Here is a 21,917-nt window from a genome sequence, read left to right on the forward strand (position 1 = left end):
GACCAAATTACTCTGGTTTCACAACAACGCACAGAGAGCACCTACAAGCCTAACATTACACATAGGCGAGACACTCTCATATGAATCACAACTTTCCAACCTCCGTAGAAAGACCTTCTACAGTTTGAAACAGCTGAGATTAATCAACCTTACTTCAGTGCAAAGACTTTGCAATACTTGTACAAATGCTAGTTCTAATACATCTTGACTATTGCAATTCCTCTATATGGGTTTACCCTCCTCCCAAATGCACAACTACAATTGATCCAAACACTGAACTTCGACTCATCTTCGGCCTAAAAAGTATGATCATGTCACTGCATACTTGCTTCATTGGCTACTTATACAAGCACATATCCTTTTTAAACTGTCATGCATTGTACACCATGTCCTGGATACCACAGCACCAGAAGACACAATCCACATGTTCTCCTCCCCTCAACTCAACTAGGATTCATGAAACCCACCAACTGATCATCCATCTGCTAAAGGAGTAAGATTCAAATGAATATTTAACACCCTCTTTACATTACATTGCTACCAGAACCTGGGATGCCCTTCCAACCTGCCTTGATAACTGAACAGCACCACCTCATCTTTAGGAAATGATTGAAAACCTACCCATTCGACAAATTTCTCTCAACGTAATGGTTTCAGCATTCCCTTCTGACTAAATTTATCTTCATATATAATGTAATGTAGCCTCTCCCCATTCTCACTAATATAATTTTCCTCTTCCTCAAGATGTAATTTTCTCCTCAAGATTCTGCATGGGCTTCTCTCTTTTTTAAATCGCCTTGAACCTGTTCTGGAAAGTGTGGTCAGCAAATCCTGATTAGATCAGACTTTCCCTATGAAGTAGCATGCCAAAGCAAAAGTACTGCTAAAATTTATACATGGATTCCCATACAAGTTAGTAGGAAACAGATAAACAGTAGGTATGCCAACCATATACCTTCCTTCACCACCCCAGGCTCCATTTGGGGGTTACAAGAACTTCTCGGCAGGACTCCATCTCTGTGTTATAAACCAGAAGCTTCAGTGGCTTGCCTCATGGGATTCAATTAATGTGAAGAAATCTTCAGACTGAAGAAAAAGGAGAGATTTTATATTTGTTTTAATTTAATCTAATCTAATATTTGTGAGTTGCACAAACCTAAACAGGCTCTAGGTGACTTGAAAAGGAAAAGGGAAGATTGGGCAAGAGGGGAAGTAAAGATGAAAAGGGGGAGAAAGGAGGGGAACCTAATCGTACTATGCAAAGGAAACAGGTGCGTAAGGTGATCTTATAAAGTTAATTGTCAAAGAGAATGAGTTTTCAGTTTTATCCGGAATTGGGCATGGTTGGCTTCTGTTCTTATTGTCTCTGAGAGATCATTCCAGATTTTGACTCCCAGGAAGGTGAACATGGATTGGAAATTTGTTTTACACAAAGGCAATCCTTCTTAATATGTCCTCTTGCAATTCATAAATGCCTTTAGCTTTTCATGCCTTGCTAACTTCAAGTAGATGATTCATTTGCTTTAATTTTCTTGTAATTTTATTACAGGAAGGTCATAATGTGGTAAAGCACAGTTACTTACCGTAACAGGTAAGTTACAGGTTATCCAGGGACAGCAGGCATATATTCTCATATGTGGGTGACGTCATCTATGGAGCCCCGATGCGGAAGCATTTTCAAGCAAACTTGATTGAAGATTTTAAGTTTGCTCTGCTGCTCCACGCATGCGTGCCTTCCTGCTCCACTAGGGGGCGCATCCCCTCGTGGTCTCCAGTTCACTTAACTAGCAAAGAAGCCAACCTCGGGGAGGTGGGCGGGGTTGTGAGAATATATGCCTGCTGTCCCTGGATAACACCTGTTACGGTAAGTAACTGTGCTTTATCCCAGGACAAGCAGGCATGATATTCTCACATGTGGGTGACCTCCAAGCTAACTGAAAAGGGATGGAGGGAAGTTGGCAATTTAAGCAAATAGATTTTGCAAAACCGATTGGCCGAACCGGCCATCGCTCCTGGACAGTGAGTCCAGACAGTAGTGAGAGGTGAAAGTATGAACCGAAGACCACGTGGCAGCCTTGCAGATTTCCTCGATAGGTGTGGACCTGAGGAACGCTACGGAGGCTGCCATTGCTCGGACCTTGTGTCCCGTTACTCGACCATGCAGCGCGAGAACCAGCTGAGCGTAGCAGAAGGAGATGCAATCGGCCCAACCAGTTGGACAAGGTTGCGCTTGGAGACTGGGTGACCCTAACCGGTTTTGGGTCGAAGGACAAAAACAATTGTGGGACTTTCCGGTGTGACTGAGTGCGTTGGAGGTAGAAGGTCAACGCTCTCTTACAGTCAAGAGTGTGGAGCGCCACCTCTCCGGGATGAGAGTGGGGCTTGGGAAAAAACACAGGCAAGACAATGGACTGATTGAGGTGAAATCAGATACTACTTTAGGCAAGAACTTTGGATGAGTGCGGATGTACCACCTTGTCGTGATGGAATACCGTTGAAGGGTGGGTCCCGCTACCAGAGCCTGTAATCACTAACCCGCCGAGCGGAAGTGAGCGCAAGCCTGGAAAATTACCCTTCCAAGTGAGGAATTTTGGATGGCATTTGTCTAGGGGCTCAAATGGAAGTTTCATTAGTTGAGCCAGAACCACGTTGAGGTCCCATAACCCACCGGAGGAGGTTTGAGAGGAGGGTGGACATTCAGGAGACCCTTCATGAAGCGAGAGACTAAGGGATTGGAGCGAGAGGGCTTTCCCTTCCAGGGGCTGGTGAAAGGCCGCAATCGCACCTGAAGTGTACTCGAATGGAGTTGGTCTTTAGGCCGGAGTGAGATAATTGAAGTAAATAGTCAAGGACCAGAGGACGGGGACCGACACCGGGTCCTGACTGTGGGAGGAGCACCAGGTTGAGAATCTGGTCCACTTTTGGGAGTAGCAGGTTCTCGTCGAGGTTTTTTCTAGAGGCTTTCAGTATCTCCTTGACTGATTGAGACACGGGGAGAGAAGTCAGGGGGAAAGAAACCCAAGCATTCAGATGAAGAGATTGAAGATTGGGATGTAACAGCGAACCCTGACCCTGTGATAGTAGAGAGGGAAACCGAGGCAGAGGCAGTGGATCTCTGACACTGAGTTGAAGTAGGAGGGAAACCAAGGCTGGCGTGGCCAGCGAGGAGCAATCAGGTTCAGGGTGGCTTGTACTGTTTTCAGGTGGACAAGTGTCCGCAGGATCAGAGGAAACGGTGGAAACGCATACAGGAACCTTTCCCTCCCAGTCGAGGAGGATAGGCGTCGGCCTCCGAGCCGGTCCGGGGAGTACATCCGGGAGCAGAAGAGAGGCAGTTTGTGATTGTGGGGGATGCGAACAGATCTATTTTGTGGTGTCCCCCACTGTTCGAACACCTGTTGTAAGGTCTGAGAGTGCTGTGACCACTCGTGTGGCTGGAGGAGGCGGCTGAGTCCTGTCCGCCAGACAGTTTTGTTCTCCTTGTATGTACACCGCTCGAAGGAAGGTGTTGTTGGAGATTGCCCATTTCCAGAGGCGCTGAGGGGCCAAGACCCTGTTCACCCCTTGTTTGTTTACGTAGTACATTGCTACCTGGTTGTCGGTTCGGATGAGAACCACACGGTCGTGGAGCAGATGTTGAAAGCTACAGCTGCGAGACAGATGGCCCGAAGCTCTAGCACGTTGATGTGGCAGCGACGGTCCTCTGCTGACCACATCCCCTTGAGTGCGTAGGCCATCCAGATGGGCTCTCCAAGCGTTACTCCGATGAGTCCGTGGTGAGGACCTTGTTGTGTGGGGGGGCGAGGAAGAGCAACCTTTGGAAAGATTTGAAGAGTCGGCCCCCACCAGCGGAGCGATCGTTGCATGGAAGGAGTCACTGTCACGGGAGCGATCGATCGAGTCCCCGATCTTGACGCCATTGAGAGGCTAGGTTCCATTGAGGGATTCTCAGGTGGAGACGGGCGAATGGTGTGACGTGGACGGTGGAGGCCATGTGGCCTAGTAGAGTCATCATCTGTCGAGCTGATACCGAGGGTAGCAGTGAGATCTTTCGACTCAGATTTACTAGCCTCTAGACGTGGAGGGGGGAGGAAGGAACGGAGGCGAACCGTGTCCAGCGTGGCCCCGATGAACTGCAGGGACTGCAAGGGGCTCAGTTGGGATTTTGGGAAGTTTACCTCGAACCCCAGACTCTGTAGGTAGATAATAGTCTGTTGGGTCGCGGAGATAACCCCTTCCCTGCACGAGGCTTTGATCAGCCAGTCGTCCAGGTAGGGGAATACCTGAAGGCCTTGGGAGCGTAAGGCAGCTGCGACCACCACGAGGCACTTGGTAAAGACCCGGGGTGACGATGCTAGGCCGAAGGAGAGGACTCGGTATTGTAGGTGCAGGTCCCCTACTTGGAAACGCAAGAACTTGCGGTGAGCGGGGTGCACTGGAACATGTGTGTACGCCTCCTTCAGATTGAGGGAGCAGAGCCATAGAACATTGAACATAGAAACAGACGGCAGATAAGGGCCCACGGCCCATCTAGTCTGCCCCACCTTAATGTCCCTCCCCTACCTTTTGCCCTGTGAATAGATCCATGTGCCGATCCCCATTTGGCCTTAAAATCAGGCCACGCTGCTGGCCCTCAATCACCTGTAGTGGAAGACTATTCCCAGCGATCAACCCACTCTTTCGGTGTAAAAGAATTTCCTGGTGTCACCTCGTAGTTTTCCCGCCCCCTGATTTTCAACGGATGCCCTCTTGTTGTCGTGGGACCCTTTGAAAAAGAGACTATCTTCCCTCCGCCTCGATGCGGCCCGTAGATACTTGAACGTCTCGATCATGTCCCCCTCTCTCTGCGCTCTCGAGCGAGTATAGCTGTAATTTGTCAAGCCGTTTTTTCGTATGGTAGATCCTGAGTCCCGACAGACCATCCGGGTGGCCATTCTTTGCACCGACTCCCAGTCTCAGCACCATCCTTGCGATAATGCCAGCCTCCCAGAATTGCACACAGTATTCAGGTGGGGCCTCACCATGGATCTATACAATGGCATAATAACTTCCCGCCTTACGGACTGACGAAACCACTTCGTATTGCAGCCCCATGATTTGTCTTGCCTTGGACGAAGCCTGCTCCACTTGATTGGCAGACTTCATGTCCTCACTGACGATTACCCCCAAGTCTCGTTCTGCTACCGTTTTTGCTAGGATCTCGCATTATGGGTATACTAGACTTGCACGGATTCTGGCTGCCCGGTGCATAATACCTTTGCATTTTTTGGCATTGAAGTTGAGTTGCCATGTCCTAGACCATCGCTCCAGTCGGAGGAGTAGGTCGTGCATCATGTTGTCGGGCACTGAATCTTCGTCTGTTGTGCATTTGCCCACTACATTACTAAGTTTGATTACTAAGAAATCGCCTTTCTCGATCAGGGGGTAGAGGGTCGGTAGGGAAAGCATCCGGAATTTTTCCCGTACCAGAAATTTGTTGAGTCGTCTCAAGTCTAGTATTGGGCGTAGGTCTCCCGTTTTCTTCGGTACCAGGAAGTAACGGGAGTAGAAGCCCTTCCCCTGTTGGTCGGGGGGAACCTCCTCCACCGCTCGCAGGCGAAGCAGATCTCGAGCTTCTGAGAGGAGTAGTGGTAGCAGCGTTCGGTTGGGAGGGCACTTCCCTGGGGGGCTGTCTGGGGGAATGGCTCGAAAGTTGAGAGAGTATCCTGATGAGATCACGCCAAGGACCCATGCGTCTGACGTGAGTTGTTCCCAGTGAGGGTAAAAAGCTTTGAGGCGGCCCCCGATAGGTAGGGAGCCTGGAACTCTGGCGGAGGGGGTCAGTCCCCTTCCGCGTATCCTGTCAAAAGGACGGGGATGGTTTGGTAGTTGCAGACGGTTGGGATTTGGGTGGGGCCCGGTGGTGGGTTTGCGGACGCCTGGGCGGAGGCCGGGAGAAGGCAGGAGTGGATTTTTGCGGGTAGCGGCGCGGAGGGGCCCTGAATGGCCTGGACGCGGGCGGGTTTGGCTTTTGCCGGACAAGGGAGGCAAATGAGCGTTCGTGTTCAGAGAGGCGTTTTGTAGCCGCCTCGATAGTGTCGTCAAACAGCTCTTTTCCCACGCAGGGGAGGTTAGCCAACCGGTCCTGTAAGTTGGGGTCCATGTCGACCAGGCACAGCCAAGCTAGTCGGCGCATGGCGATAGCAAAGGCTGCCTCTCTAGAGGAGAGTTCGAAGCCATCGTAGGCCGCGTGGAATAGATGGAGGCGTAGGTTGGAGAGGGACTCTACAAGCAGGCTAAACGCTCCTTGGCGGGAGGCTGGTAAGTCAGTCTCAAAGGCTCTCAGTAGTCCGATGAGGTGTTTGAGGTAGGATGTGAAGGTGAAAGTGTAGCTTTGCACCCTAGAGGCCATCATCGCATTTTGATATAGTCTCCTGCCGAACTTGTCCAGGGTTCGGCCTTCCCGATCTGGGGGGACCGTAGCTGAGACTCGGGAGGGGTGAGCCTTTTTCAGGGACGATTCTACCAACAGCGATTGGTGGGAGAGATGTGGTTGTTCAAACCCCGGGTAGGGTACCGTACGGTACTTGGCCTCCATTTTGGAGGGGACGGCTGTGACCATATAGGGGGTCTCCAGGTTCCTGAAGAAAGCCTGTTGGAGTACCGGATTAGGCGGTAAGCGAAGGGACTCTCTGGGCAGTGATGGCATGTCCAGCTCCGCTAGGTACTCCTTTGAGTATCTGGAGTCGGACTGGAGGTCTAAGTCCAAAGCGTGGCCCATGTCCTGGACAAAGCGAGTGAAGGATGGGCGGGATGTTCCCAAGTCCCCGTGTGGGGTCGGTGAACGAGACATCCGTCGGGTGAAGGACGGGGAGGCTTCCCTCGAGTATCGAGGTTCCCGCTCCGATCCACGTTCCGAGACCGGGGAAGCGCTGTGAAAGTGTTCCGGGGTCGGGGATCTCCAACGTCTCGAGGAGCCCCTCGGAGACGATGCCGGGGTTCGGGGTACCGATCGATGTCAAATCGGTGACCTCGACCCGGACTCCCTCGGTGAAAGCCTGACACCTCGGATCAGAGGGGGAGTTCGGAGGATGCGCGGGTTGGAGAGTGATAACTCCGCCACCCTGAGCGGTCCCGTACGAGGTGTAGGGGAACGGCCTCGTAGAGTGGGGGAACTCCGGGCCTTCTTGGAGGTACGGCGGTTCGAGGTTTCTGTCGGTTTAGCACGACGTTTTGCCCTGTGGCGGTCTGTGGAGGGAGAGCGCCTCGGGTGCCTCGGCGAGGAGTCAGAGGAGGATGAGATGCGGCGAAGCTTGCGCACTTTTCCCCGAGGTGGCTCGACGCGAGGCTCAGGTTGGTCTGGCACATGCGGGGTCGAGGTCGAGGCCAGTTGTAGATGGGCCATTGCAGCGGACAGCTCCGACGAGATCATTGCTCGGAGTAGGTCCTGGAAGACAGGCACGGACAGCATCGAAGGCATGTCCATTGCCTCGGTGCACTCCACCAGGGGCGACCTCGTATCAGAGTATTCCCGTGTGGTGGAGGCATGGCCCGAAGGCTTGGAGGGCTTCGCCGGGGCTGTAAGCATGGGGCTTCCGCCATGCGTCGCCGGTGTCCCCGAGGTTGGTTTCTTTGCTGGTAAGGAACCTGAAGAGGGGACTTACCCTGAGCCGAGGTTTTCTGTTGTCCCGAGGACTTCGGGGTCGAGTCTCGAGGCGATGCCGAGGTATTCGGGGCCGAGGTCAAGGCCGGGGCCGAGGCTGACCTCGAGGCCGAGGTAGAGGGTTGGTCTGGGGCGAAAAGATCCGCCATGCGGGCTTTCCTTCGACGGAGGGCCCGGTTCTGGAAAGTAGCGCACTGGGGGCAGGAGTCGGTTGGATGAGCGGCCCCCAGGCAAAGGATGCACCGGCGATGCAGGTCTGTGATGGAAAGAAGCCGCTCGCACCGGGTGCACTTTTTAAAGCCGGTCAAAGGCCGGGACATAGAATCGAAAGTGGCCGCGGCTCAAGTAGCCATGTGGCCACGGGGACCCGGAAGCCTCCGGGTCGGTGAAAAACGAAGCAGGAATCAAGTTTAAAAAGAAAAATTCGCGCACAGCGACTTAATCGAGAAAAAACAAGAAAAAATCGCGATGCTAGAAGGCAGTTGGGGCAGAGCCTGAAAAAACACGACTTCTAGGCTCAGCGGAAAATTTTGAACTGGAGACCACGAGGGGATGCGCCCCCTAGTGGAGCAGGAAGGCACGCATGCGTGGAGCAGCAAAGCAAACTTAAATCTTCAATCAAGTTTGCTTGAAAATGCTTCCGCATCGGGGCTCCGTAGATGACGTCACCCACATGTGAGAATATCATGCCTGCTTGTCCTGGGATAAACAAACTTTCAAAACAGATAAGAGCATTCCGGTAGTTTTGGAATCAGAACATTAGTGCAGGGTGCATGTCTGGAGGTGGAGAGTAGGCTTGCCGGGTGCTAATCGGTTAAGCTAATCGTTTAGCGCAGCTACATTACCTTGAACTGACAGATTAGTGGGTGGTTAGCTCGGGAGCCCTTACTACCTAGTAGCAGGTGGTGGTAGGAGCTCATGCGCTAATTTGGAAATTAGTGCATGGGCATTAATTCAAAAATATTGTTTACAGGCGTGCTAGACGTGGCCTCAGTGTGCAGGAAACCCATGCACTTATAATATTACTGACCACTTTTTAGTGCAGCTCAGTAAAAGGGCCCCTGTGTTTTACATAATACTGACTGAAAGGGTGCACAAAATTTTGCTTCTACCACATTCACTGTTTTCTTATTTTGAATTTGTAAAAACTGCACAAAAAGATTAATTAAGCATGAAAATTTGCAGAAACCTGTCATGTTTAATTTTGTACCAGGTAGTGGTAGTATTAGTATCCGCTCATTTAGGGATTTATTGAAACATTCAGTTTCATCAGGGGTACCCATTTTTTGGCACACAACTATAGATATAATGAAGAGACTTGACAGCAGATCCCACAGTACCTCCTGCAGTATCTGATCCGATCCCACAATATAGTCTGTGTAGGGTCGCAGACCGGCAAAAGCAGCAGGAGACATGGTTTCCACATCCTGTGAAATATATAGAGTTGGTATTATTCCTATAAAAGCAAAATTTGCTCTCCTACCCCCTTCCTTCCAGCATCTGCACCCCATTACCCTTCTGTCCTGCATTTGCCCCCTCTCTCTCCCCCTTCCGTCCAATGTCTGCCCCTCCCTTCCGCCCCTTTTTGTGCAGTGTCTGCCCCTCTATCCCTTCCCCTTCTGTGCAGTGTCTGTCCCCTTTCTCCCTCCTGCTTCCTGCTTCTCCCCTTCTGTCCAGCATCTGCCCCCTCTCTCTCCCCTTCCAGCATCTGCTCCCTCTCTCTCTCCTTCCATCCAGTGTATGCCCCGTTTTCCCTCTCACTTCTGTGCATCTGCCCTCTCTCTCCCCTTCCCCTTCTGCGTGGCTGCCCCCTTTCTCCCTCCCCCTTCCTTCCAGTGTCTGTCCACTCTCCCTCCCCCTCCCTTCTAGCATCTGCCCCCTCCATCCAGCATTCACCCCCTCTCTCCTTCCCCATTCTGTCCAGCATCCACCCCTCTCTCCTTCCCTCTTCTATTCAGCATCTGCCCTTATCTCTCTCTTCTTCCCCCTTTCATCTAGCATTTGCCCCTCTCTTCTTCCCCCTTCCAAACAGCATCTGCCTCTCTCTCTCCTTCCCCATTCCATACAGCATCTGCCCCCTTTCTCTCTCCTTCCCCCTTCCATCCAGTATCTGCCCCTTCTTTCTCTCTCCTTCCCCTTTTTATCCAGCATCTGCGCCCCCTCTCTCTCTCCTTCCCCTTTCTGTCCAGCATCTGCACCCCCTCTCTCTCTTCTTCCCTTTTCTGTCCAGCATCTGCACCCCCTCTTTCTCTTCCTCTCCCTTCCATCTAGAATCTGCCACTCTCTATCCTCCCTTCCATCTATCCAGTGTCTCCTCTCTTCCATCCAGTGTCTCCCTTCCTCTCTCTCTTCCCTTCCATCCAGTGTCGCCCTTCCTCTCTCTTCCCTTCCATCCAGTGTCTGCCTTCCTCTTTCTCTACCCTCTCCAATCCAGCACCTGCCCCCTCTCTCTCTCCCATCCATCCAGCACCAGGCTCTCTCCCCCTTCTCTCCAGCGTCTGCCCCCTCTCTCTCCCATCCATCCAGCGCCTGCCTCGCTCTCCCTTCAGCTCCTGCCCCCTCTCTCCTCCTCTTCCCATTCCATCCACGCCTGCCTCTCTCTCTCTCCCCCTTCCCTCCAGCACCTGCCCCCTCTCTCTCCCCCTTCTATCCAGTGCTTTGCCTCTCTCTCTCTCTCCCCATCAAGCATTCTGCTCTCTCTCTCGCTCCGCCCATGTCAGTACCTGCCTCCTCTCTCCTCCTTACATCTGTCTTCTCCTACCCCCCCCCCCAGGCTATCTGTTGTGTTTGTTTCCCATCCCTTCCATCCTGCATGTCTCTCCCCCAGGCCATCCAGTATTGTCTGTCCACCGTCCCCTTCCATCCAGTGTGTCCTGGTCCCCCCCCCCTTTTCTTCCTATCTAGAGCAGGGATGTCAACGTTGGTCCTTGACGGCCCACAATCTCATCGGGTTTTCAGGATTTCCCTCAATTAATTTGTATGTGATCTATTTGCATACACTACTTCCACTGAATGCAAGTAGATCTCATGCATATTCATTTGGGAAATCTTGGAAACCAGCCTGGTGAGGGCTAATGTCTGGACACCCTGATCTAGAGTCTGCCTCCTCACCTTCTATAACCATGTCTCTACCCTATCCCACCCAGCACTTCAGCCACTGCCTGTTTCTCCAGACTAACATGCAACAGCGGTGGCAGCAAAAATAAAAATAAGCCTTTGGGAGGCCACACCATTTATCCTCTGCGGCTGCTGGTCCTGCCTCCTCAGACATCACTTTCAGTTGTGGGGGCAGATCCTGCAGCTGTGAGAATGAACAAACGCAGTCCCCACAATGGCTTTATCTTTGTTTTTGCCCACCTGCTACCACTGAAAAAAAGTTGCAGTGTCAGCGAGGTATTGGTGAGAATGGCAGATTTTTGTGGGTGCCATGACACCTGTGACTCCCCCCATTCCAACACCTGTTAGGAGGTTCATTTGTTAATGGTTAGGGCAAGCTATCTGTTGCAGAAGACAGCCAGTACTAACCATTAGTAAATGGCCTACATAGTAACACAGTAAATGACAACACATAAGAACCAATTGGTTCATATAGCTTGGTCTATCTTGCTCTCTGGTTTTTACCCTTTTGGTTAGATATGCATATAAATTCCCCATACTTTAGCAGAAAATGAAAGACACTATAAAATAGTAAAAACGTAGTGTAAAAAATAAACAACTAGGTTGTTAACTGTTATATATCCCAGCTGCCAGCCATAAAGCAGGATTGCTTTATAGATATCATTCTTGTGTTTCCTCTTTGTACTCTACTATCTTGAGCAGATAAGCATATAAAACTCCAACTCTGTTTATATCCAGAGCCTCTCCCAAGTCTAAACCAGAAGAACCATGGGGTAGGAAGCAGAGGGTAGGAGTGAAGGTCCACTACTCGGACTGGAGGAGGGTCACTTCATGAGTGGTGTTCCGCAGGGGTCGGTGCTTGGACCGCTGCTATTCAATGTATTTATAAATGATCTAGAAACAGGGACAAAGTGTGAAGTAATAAAATTTGCAGACGACACCAAACTATTTAATGGGGCTAGGACTATAGAAGACTGCGAAGATTTACAAAGGGACCTGAACAAACTAGGGGAGTGGGCGACGAGATGGCAGATGAAGTTTAATGTAGAGAAATGTAAAGTCTTGCACGTAGGAAACAAAAACCCGAGGTACAGCTACACGATGGGAGGGCTGTCATTGAGTGAGAGTACCCAAGAAAGGGACTTGGGATAATAGTGGACAAGACAATGAAGCCGTCGGCAGTGTGCAGCGGCCGCTAAGAAAGCGAATAGAATGCTAGGTATAATCAAGAAGGGTATTACAACCAGAACAAAAGAAGTTATCCTGCCGTTGTATTGGGCGATGGTGCGCCCGCATCTGGAGTACTGCGTCCAATATTGGTCGCCGTACCTAAAGAAGGATATGGCGACACTCGAGAGGGTTCAGAAGAGAGCGACACGCTTGATAAAGAGTATAGAAAACCTTTCATACACTGAAAGATTGGAGAAACTGGGGCTCTTTTCCCTGGAGAAGCGGAGACTTACAGGGGATATGATAGAGACTTACAAGATCATGAAGGGCATAGAGAAAGTGGAGAGGGACAGATTCGTCAAACTTTTGAAGACTACAAGAACGAGAGGGCATTTGAAAAAATTAAAAGGGGACAGATTCAAAACCAATGCTAGGAAGTTCTTCTTCACCCAGAGGGTGGTGGACACCTGGAATGCGCTTCCAAAGGGCGTGATAGGACAGAGTACGGTTTTGGGGTTCAAGAAGGGATTGAATGATTTCCTGAAGGAAAAGGGGATAGAAGGATATAGATAGAGGATTACTATACAGGTCCTGGACCTGATGGGCTAACGCGTGAGCGGACTGCTGGGCATGATGGACCTCTGGTCTGTCCCAGCAGAGGCATTACTTATGTTCTTATGTTCAAATAATAGCATGGCTGTTGTGCTGCTGCCCAACCCGCTAAACCCTTGGGTTTCCTGTGTTACCTGTCAAATAGGCTGTTATATGAGTACTGCATTTCTACTAGAACTCATAACATTTTATATTACTCACTTGCCATTCTGGCAGCTCTAACATTTGTTGAATTATTTGTGTTGAGAATCTGAACACATGCCATGTTTTTAATAATTCATCAAATATTTGCAACTAAAGGATCATCTATGGCACAGTTTCTGGACTTTTCCTCCAGGAACTTGTCCAAACCTTTTTTCAAACCAGCTATATTAACTGCTCCTACCACAAGCTCAGAATATTATCTGAATAAGAAGTTTTACTAATAGGTGATTTTAACATGCCGAATGTTAATTGGGGTATCCCTATTGCGGGGTCTTCTAGAAGTAGGGAGATCCTGGATTCTCTACAAGGAGAACTGTTCCAGCAGTTGGTAATGGAACCCACGCGGGATGAGGTCATACTGTACTTAGTGCTTACAAACGGGGAAAGTGTTTCTGATGTTACAGTGGGTGATCATCTGGCATTAGATAGATTGTGAGCCTACCAGGACAGATAGGGAAAATGCTTGAAGTACCTGTAAAAGATATGGAAACCACTGAGAACTCTGTAAGATTCAGCGGTATATCAAATTTGAATAAACATAAACAAACACTGTATGGTACAGTTTAATATTAAGATGGGTATAGAGTGGGCTCATTCAAAAGTAAAGGTTCTAGTCTTTTTAAAAACTTTGAATAGATGGGGGATTACGTCAAGGAATTGTTGTCTGGTTGGGAACATCTGGAAGGAGTAAAAATGCAGTGGGTAAAACTTAAATGAGTTATTGTAAGGGCAACAAACTTTTTTGTGAGGCAAGTAAGTAAAATTAAGAGGAAAAGTAAGCAGCTTTGGTTCTCAAAAGTAGTAGCCGAGAAGGTAAGGAATAAGAGGTTAGCTTTTATAAACTACAAAAGATTGCAGAAAGAGGAAGATAGGCAAAAATATCTGGAAAAGTTAAGAGGCTTGTTGAGTAGTCAGGAAAGCAAAGATATAAATGGAAGAAAAAATAGCTGACAGTAAAATGGGGAGACAAGAAATTTTTTAACTATATCAGTGATAGGAGGAAGTGCAAAAGTGACATTGTGAGACTCAAAAGTGAAGGGGAGATGTATGTAGAAGCTGACAGTGAGACCACAGAAGACAATCACGAATAGGGATGGAGTAGTAGTAGATCCTGATCGATTTTCAGAGGGTTGTGTTAATGAGGAGCAAGCTAAATAAAAGGTAGACAAAGCGATGGAGCCAAATGGTGTACATCCGAGGGTGCTGAAGGAACTTAGGGAAATTCTGTTGGCTCCGCTGAGTGACCTCTTCAATGTTTCTCTACATAGCAACATAGTAGATGAAGGCAGATAAAGACCCAAATGGTCCATCCAGTCTGCCCTTCCTGATTCAATTTAAATTTATTAAATTTCTTCATCTTAGGTATTTCTGGGCAAGAATCCAAACCTCTATACGGCAGTGTGCCCAGGCTCCAGCTGCCGAAATCCCCGTCAAAACCTACTCCAGCCCATCTACATCCCCCAGCCACAAAGCCCTCCCCAGCAGCCATATACAGACACAAACCGTGCAAGTCTGCCCAGTACTGGCCCCAGTTCAATATTTACTATTATTTTCTGATTCCAGATCCTCTGTGTTCATCCCATGCTTCCCTGAACTCCGTCACCGTTTTCCTCTTCACCAGCTCTCTTGGGAACACATTCCAGGCATCCACCACCCTCTCCGTAAAGTAGACTTTCCTAACATTGCTCTTGAATCTACCACCCCTCAACCTCAAATTATGTCCTCTGGTTTTACCATTTTCCTTTCTCTGGAAAAGACTTTGTTCTATGTTAATACCTTTCAAGTATCTGAACGTCTGAATAATATCTCCCCTGTCTCTCCTTTCTTCTAGGGTATACATATTCAGGGCTTCCAGTCTCTCCTCATATGTCTTCTGGCGCAAGCATCCTATAATTTTCATCACCCTCCTCTGGACCGCTTCAAGTCTTCTTACGTCCTTCACCAGATACGGTCTCCAAAACTGAACACAATACTCCAAGTGGGGCCTCACCAATGACCTGTACAGGCTCATCAATACCTTCTTCCTTCTACTGGCTACACCTCTCTTTATACAGCCCAGCACCCTTCCGGTAGCAGCCACCACCTTGTCACACTGTTTTTTCGCCTTTAGATCTTCGGACACTATTACCCCAAGGTCCTTCTCCCTCTCCGTGCATATTAGCTTCTCACCTCCCCGCATATACAGTTTCTACCGATTATGAATCCCCAAATGCATTACTCTGCATTGAATTTTAGTTGCTAGGCATTAGTTGCCAGGATCTAGAGTCGGGAATGGTACCTGAGGACTGGAGAAGGGCAGATGTGGTCCCTCTACACAAATGTGGAAGTAAGGAAGAAGTTGGGAATTACAGGCCGGTAAGTCTGACTTCTGTGATAAGCAAATTAATGGAAACGCTTTTAAAACAGAGAATGGTCAAGTTTCTGGAATCCTGTAGATAACTGGAGGCAACATGGATTCACTAGAGACAGACAAATCTGATCAATTTCTTTGTCTGCAGTAACCATTATCTCTTCCTCTCTCTGAGAGATCTCACATGCCTATCCCAGGCTTTCTTGAATTCAGACACAGTCTTTGTCTCCATCATCTCTACTGGGAGACTAGTCCATGCATCTACCACCCTTTCTGTAAAAAACTACAGATTACTCCTGAGCCTATCACCTCTTAACTTCATCCTATGCCCTCTCATTCTTGAGCCTCTTTTCAAATTAAAGAGATTCGCCTTATGCACATTTATGCTAAGTAAGTATTTAAATGTCTCTATCATATCTCACCTCTCCCACCTTTCCTCTAAAGCAGTGGTTCTCAACCCTGTCCTGGGGACCCCCCAGCCAGTCAGGTTTTCAAGATATCCCTAATGCAAATCTCACTCATGCATATTCATTAGGGATATCTTGAAAACCTGACTGACTGGGGTTCCTCAGGACAGGGTTGAGAACCACTGCTCTAAAGTATACATACTGAGATTTTTAAGTCTGTCCCAATACACCTTATGACATAGACTACCAACCATTTTACTATCCTTCCTCTGGACCAACTCCATCCTGTTTATATCTTTTTGAAAGTGCGGTCCCCAGAATTGTTCACAATATTCTAAATGAGGTCTCACCAGAATCTTATACAGGGGCATCAATACTTCCTTTTTCCTACTGGCTATATCTCTCCCTATGCACCCTGGCATCCTTCTAGCTTTCACCATCGTCTCTTCAATATGTTTGGCCACCTTATGTATGTGTGTGTGCATGCACACATACATGTATACATATCTGTGTTTGTATTTGTGAGAAATGCTTACAGAATCACCTCAACTCAGTCCTTAGAGGGAACATTGCCATGTATGCTCTTTACTTTATCTCAGCTAATAACTTTCTCTTTTTCCTAATAGATTTGAAATCCAACAGAGAAATAGCAAGAAAATGATGCCATGTAGGATTTATGATGACATCAGCTATGAAATTTGAAAGAAGGCTTAGATAAATTTGTCCGTTTACTTATCAGAATGTTTCAATATGGTAGGTCATGATTTCTGCTCCACTCTGCCTGGCTCCACTTTGCCTGGCTATTAGGTTTACTGGGGATTGAACACGATCCTCAGAAGTCTGGAATCTTATAGCTTAAGTCAGGGAAGGTACACAATCGATGCAGAATCCAGTGGGAAGCTGAAGAAGAGACATGCCCATGAAGAAGCGCTTTGGGCCACCATGGGCTATGTCCTAGATTTGAGTCCAATGCACTCAATCTACCTTGCCTGTGCAGCTTAGCTCCAAGTTTCTAGCCTCTACTCCCAAGTATCATTGGTCTGATCTCCAGTGAATCTCTCAATGGCTGAGGAAAACCAAGTACTCTTTTCTTGCTCCACAGGCTATAATTGATGCCCCCCCCAAAATGGCTTTTATTTCACTTGGACCCCATTCTCATTTATTTCATTTTAAAATATACAAAATGAAAACTGCCCTCACCTGCCACATTTTAGCATTCATCCAAATATAAATGCATATCCCTATTATCCATTAATCAAGGGCCACTTACTCTGAGATTGCTTTCAAATCCAAAATGCCTAACTCCCAAAGATTGTGGCCCTCCCAAGTTAAACCTATACTAAGAAAAAATAATTTTCTAGTAATCACTTGTTTATGCGTTTGAAAGAAAAAGTTTTATTGTTTATTTATATAAACAGTTTAGAATTTGCACGGAGCACTTTATGCACATAAAAATAGTGTGGATCTGATGACGAGGCCAGTGCCGAACAAGTACTTAGCCATTGAAAACACTTGGCTATTACTGGCACTTCTTTAGATCCTGAAGAAAATATGAAAAAAAGAGAGTGAAATATAAAAGTAAATGTTACGTGAAAATTATAGGCGATACTGACCAGGATAAGGGCGATAAATATTAATAAACACCAACTCCAAAGAAAATGTATAATACAAAACGTTTTCTTTTGAGTTGCTGTTTGTTATATACGACTGTACCCTGATACTACTGATAAATATTAATGACAGTGTCAAAAATTTGGCTGCAGAAAAACACTAATCAAGTAGACAGCAAGCAACATGGTATAGGAGCTTATTTTATTTCCACAATTTCTAGACCACATTATCCCATAGTAGGTGGCTGGCTTTTAAGATCCTTCACGGCATCCTCACTCCCCTAATTCCACTATCTTTAAACTCCTCGAGTCCTGACACCGCGAGGCCCACTCAAAAACTTAAACTATCCTTCCCCTTGCTAAAAGGTATTCTCTATGCGGGAAAATTGGAAAAATCTCTCCTCTTCAGAATCACAGGGCTTTGGAATAATCTTACTGTCCCACTACGGAATCTGGGCTCCTTCCAACTATTCCGTAAGCACCTGAAAACTTGGCTTTTCACAAAAATGTAATGCTTTCTTCCCCCCCGTACTCAACCCCAACCCCATTACCCCTATATTAAGCTCTTGTAAACCGTGCCGAGCTCTATAATTATGGAGAGAATGCGGTATATAAACTTAAGGTTTAGGTGGTATCTGTACTGCAGTAATAGAGCCATTACATGTGGCCCTTGATCAACTGGCTGTATGAAGCTATGATAAATTGATGTTCCTCTTACTTACCAGGACATGCCACACATTCTCACTGGCTCCTTCAAAACTGCAGAAGCGTACACTGGCTCCCAAGAGCCCTTGCCCTCCCCACATGTTACTGGGGATAACTTCTACTTCTCGCACTTTCATCGCTTTTATATTGTACACCTCCAGCTTCACCGCCTTTTCTGCATTGGCCTTCAGCAGGTCTTTGAACATGTTGTTTTCCTTATTCTGAAGAAATACATGAAGAGATATTCAAAACTGGAATCTAAACATTGTCTCATACTAGAAGGAATGATAAAACGGTATTTTTTCCCAGTAAACATTCCATGAAAGTCATAAGGCAGCAGTTCACTGCAATCAATAATATCAGTTTTTAGGAAATTTGATATTAACAGTGTGGCTTGACACTGAGGCCCGGATTCTGTATAGGATGCCGGTCACAGGCGTCCTATAGAAAATCAGCCCTACACCCGCCCAAAGTTAACCCGATTCTGTAACCGACATCCATGTTGCAGATGCCGGTTACAGAATCGGGTTTAACATGCCCAACCTCCCTCCCCAGACCCCCCAACGGCCCCCCCGAAGATCACCAGCAGGAGGGTGCCCAACTCCTCCCCCTGACGATCGCTGGCAGGAAGGTACTCAACCCTTCCTGCCGATAGAACCCACCCCCCTGATTGCGGCAGGAGGGTACCCAACCCCTCCTGCAGACCCCCCAAAAGATCGTGGCAGGAGGGTACCCAATCCCTCCTGCCAACCCCCTCCAACGGCCCTCCCGACGATCGTGGCAGGAGGGTACCCAACCCCTCCTGCCGACCTCCCCGATGGCCCCCCTAAGATCGCCGGTAGGAGAGTGCCCAACCCCTCCTGCCGGACCCCCACACCCTGGAACCCCCCCCTTGGGCTTACCTCCCCTGCCCAACCCACAGGATCCTAGGACCACGATCTTCAGGAGGACCATTGGGGGGGGGTCGGCAGGAGGGTTTGGGCACCCTCCTGCCACGATCGTCGGGAGGGGGGGAGGGTTTTGTTGGCAGGAAGGGTTGAGCACCTTCCTGCCAGTGAGCGTCGGGGGGGCAGGCTCTGTCTGCAGGAGGGGTTGGGCACCCTCCTGCCATGATCGCTGGGGGGAGAGGAGACTTGCGGCCGTAGATTCGGCCACTATACTAATCACGGCAGGTAGATCCTTGCCGCGATTAGGTACAGCGGCTGCGTCTACTTACCATGTAGGCCAGCCTTTTGCTAGCCTACATTGTAAGCGTCTCCCGTTCTGCTAGGGAGAAGCGTAGGGCCACCTAGATTCGCTTAAGGCTACCGCCTAGCCTTAGGTGAGCTTAGACGGGCTTGCGGGCCTCTCTAGGCTCCCTGGAGGCGCCTTCAATATAGGCGGCCTGCCTGGGGAGCATTTTTTTTTTTTTTTAGAAAAAGTGCCTCCCAGTTGGCTGATTAGACAGCTGTAGGACGCCTACAGTTGCCTACAATTGGAAGCACTTTTCAGAATCAGGGCCTAAAAGTAAATTTGCTTACTTGAAGGGTGCTATTAATACTTTTGGAAAATATAAGTCCAAACATCAAAGAAGTTTCATGCTTTAGAAGTCCAAATTAGGCATATGTAAGGGCCCTCTCGGATGAATTAAATCATTCATTCATTCAATTTTCTATACCATTTTTCCAGAGAGCTCAGAACAATTTACATGAATTTATTCAGGTACTCAAACATTTTTCCTTGTCTGTCCCGGTGGGCTCACAATCTATTTAATGTGCCTGGGCCAATGGGGGGATTAAGTGACTTGCCCAGGGTCACAAGCAGCAGTGTTGGTTTGAACCCATAACCTTAGGGTGCTGAGGCTGTAGCTTTAACCACTGCCTTGGTAAGTCAGATAATGGCAGAAAGGATGGGGAGGAACCAGAGTTTACTGACCCTGATCCCGAGTTTATAGTGTGTAGAGGAACCAGAGCCACCATAAGTATAGTTTGAGATGGTTTATAGAAGGGCACTATTTCCCAAATGTTGTGGGTACTAATGTAAGGCAGCCAACTGGATCTAGATTTACAATAGAGAATGACACGGTGGCTGTTACCCGTGGCTAGCCTATGGTACTTTGTGTGTCTAATAAGTGCTTTGAAAATGAGCCCTAATAGCATACCCAAGTGTATAAAGAAGAGGTTAATCAGGAAATGAGCAGATCAGATCTACTTATCAGAAGGAAACTACAAAGAAAATGATTTGTTTTTCCATTAAGTAGAAATATGATCTGTTGGAATAATTTAGTGTTACACAGATGCCAGTTTGCAATGGGATAAGGTAAAACTGAATTTTAGCAACTAAAGAGAGGAATTTTAAAGTGTTCAGAAATTTTTTCTTTGAAAAGTTGACCTCTAAAAAAAACATCTAAAAATTAAAAAGCTTCCTTTTCTTGGAGTTTTTTTTTCTTTAAATGGAAATTTTGTGAAATATACACAATGGTCAAAATTCTACATATTGTGCTGAGAAATCAGTGCTGATAATATGTTTCCTAATTCTATAAAACTAAGCGTAAATTCCAGGAACACCCCTGATCCACCTGTGAGAAATGAAAATACTAATATTTTCTAATAGTGTTAATTGTTGCAGAATAACATAAAGAGGGTGAACACTTAAAGCAGGGGTGCCCAACAAGTCGATCGCGATCGACCAGTAGCTCAGGAAGGCAACGTGAGTCGATCGCAGAGCCCATCCCGGGCTCTGTGATAGACTTGTGTAGCCGTCCCGATCTACCAGGCCTATCAGCCTTCCTCTCCCCGACATCAAAGACGCCGACGCCGGGCATTAGGCTGTTTTTGTCATTTCGGGGGGGGGGGGGGGTCGTGGCGGCGGCAGCAGCAGCAACAGCCTGAAAAAGAAATCATCCTGGCCCGGGTCGGTGTCATTCTCCGGAACTTCTACCTCTTCCAGCAGCCCTCTCCCTTCTACCTGCTTCCGGCCACACCCCCTGCTCCGCGGCTCTCTTCGGCAACTCAGCAGCAGCGATTGACACAAGCTTCTGACGTCGGGGCCTACCCTCTGCGAGTCCCACTTGTTTCAACTTCCTTTTTCCACAAAAGCGGGACTCATAGAGGGAAGGCCTCGATGTCGGCAGCTTGTCTTGATCACCGCTGCTGACGAGTTGCTTAAGAGAGCCGCGGAGGTGGGGGGGGTTTTGCCAAGTGCAGGTAGAAGGGAGAGAGCCAGATGCAGGACTCGTGGGTGAGGGAGCAGAAGAGAGAGAGGGGAGGGAAAGAAAAGGAAATATTTCATACTGGGCTGGGCCGGAGTGGAGGGAGGGTGGAAAGATTCTGGCTACAGAGTGCATTAACAAAGGAAAAGGGGGAAAGCTGAAAATGGAGATAGTGACACAAAGAAGAGAAAGAGTAAGCAGGACCTACTGAATAAGGATAGAGATACAGAGGGGACATGAAGAGGAGGTGAAATAGAGACATAGAAGTAATGCTGAAAAAGTGTGGGGGGGGGAGATAAAGACATTGAAAGGGCAAATGGTGAACATGGGGTAAAGACAAGGACAGAGACAAATGAAGATTCTGAAAAAGTGGTGAGATAGGGATATAGGTGAGATGGACACAAAGAAGGGTGATGCTGGAAAATAGGTGGAATGGTAATTCTGACAGACACAGAAGGGAAATGCTGGATCAAGGAGAGATGGGGCTCAGGCTGGATGGAATGAGGAGAAATGCCTTGTTGGCCCAGAACTTCCTCTCCTACGTCAGAATTGACGTCAGGGAGCGGAATGCTGGTCAGCGCGATGCTTCTGCAGGGAAAGCTTGAGACGGCGGTGGCTTGGGGGCTGTTCCCCGATGGCGGTGGCAGCAAACCGAGTGGCTTGGGGGAGGGCACGGAGAAAGAAAGAAAGGGGGCAGACAGGGAGACAGAAAGAAGGGGGAACAGGGAGACAGAAAGAAAAAGTTGGGGGAGAGAATGAGGTCTGGAGGAGAGGAAACATACAGGAGGCTGAAAGAAAGGAAGAAAAATTGGATGCACAGTCAGAAGAAGAAAGTGCAACCAGAGACTCATGAAATCACCAAACAGCAAAGGTAGGAAAAATGATTGTATTTTCAATTTAGTGATCAAAA

General features: G+C 48.2%; 1 protein-coding gene across 1 annotated transcript in view; it reads right to left on the reverse strand.

Annotated features, from left to right (window-relative positions):
- GORASP1 (golgi reassembly stacking protein 1) overlaps positions 1–21,917 on the reverse strand; it is a 69,260-nt gene that overhangs the window by 32,087 nt on the left and 15,256 nt on the right. The window contains 5 exon segments of the mRNA XM_033932895.1: positions 956–984; positions 986–1,053; positions 1,056–1,086; positions 8,983–9,069; positions 17,835–18,038. Coding sequence (XP_033788786.1) covers positions 956–984; positions 986–1,053; positions 1,056–1,086; positions 8,983–9,069; positions 17,835–18,038 — 419 coding nt within the window.

This window comes from Geotrypetes seraphini, chromosome 2 (assembly GCF_902459505.1).
Source record: "Geotrypetes seraphini chromosome 2, aGeoSer1.1, whole genome shotgun sequence".
Lineage (NCBI taxonomy): Eukaryota > Metazoa > Chordata > Amphibia > Gymnophiona > Dermophiidae > Geotrypetes > Geotrypetes seraphini.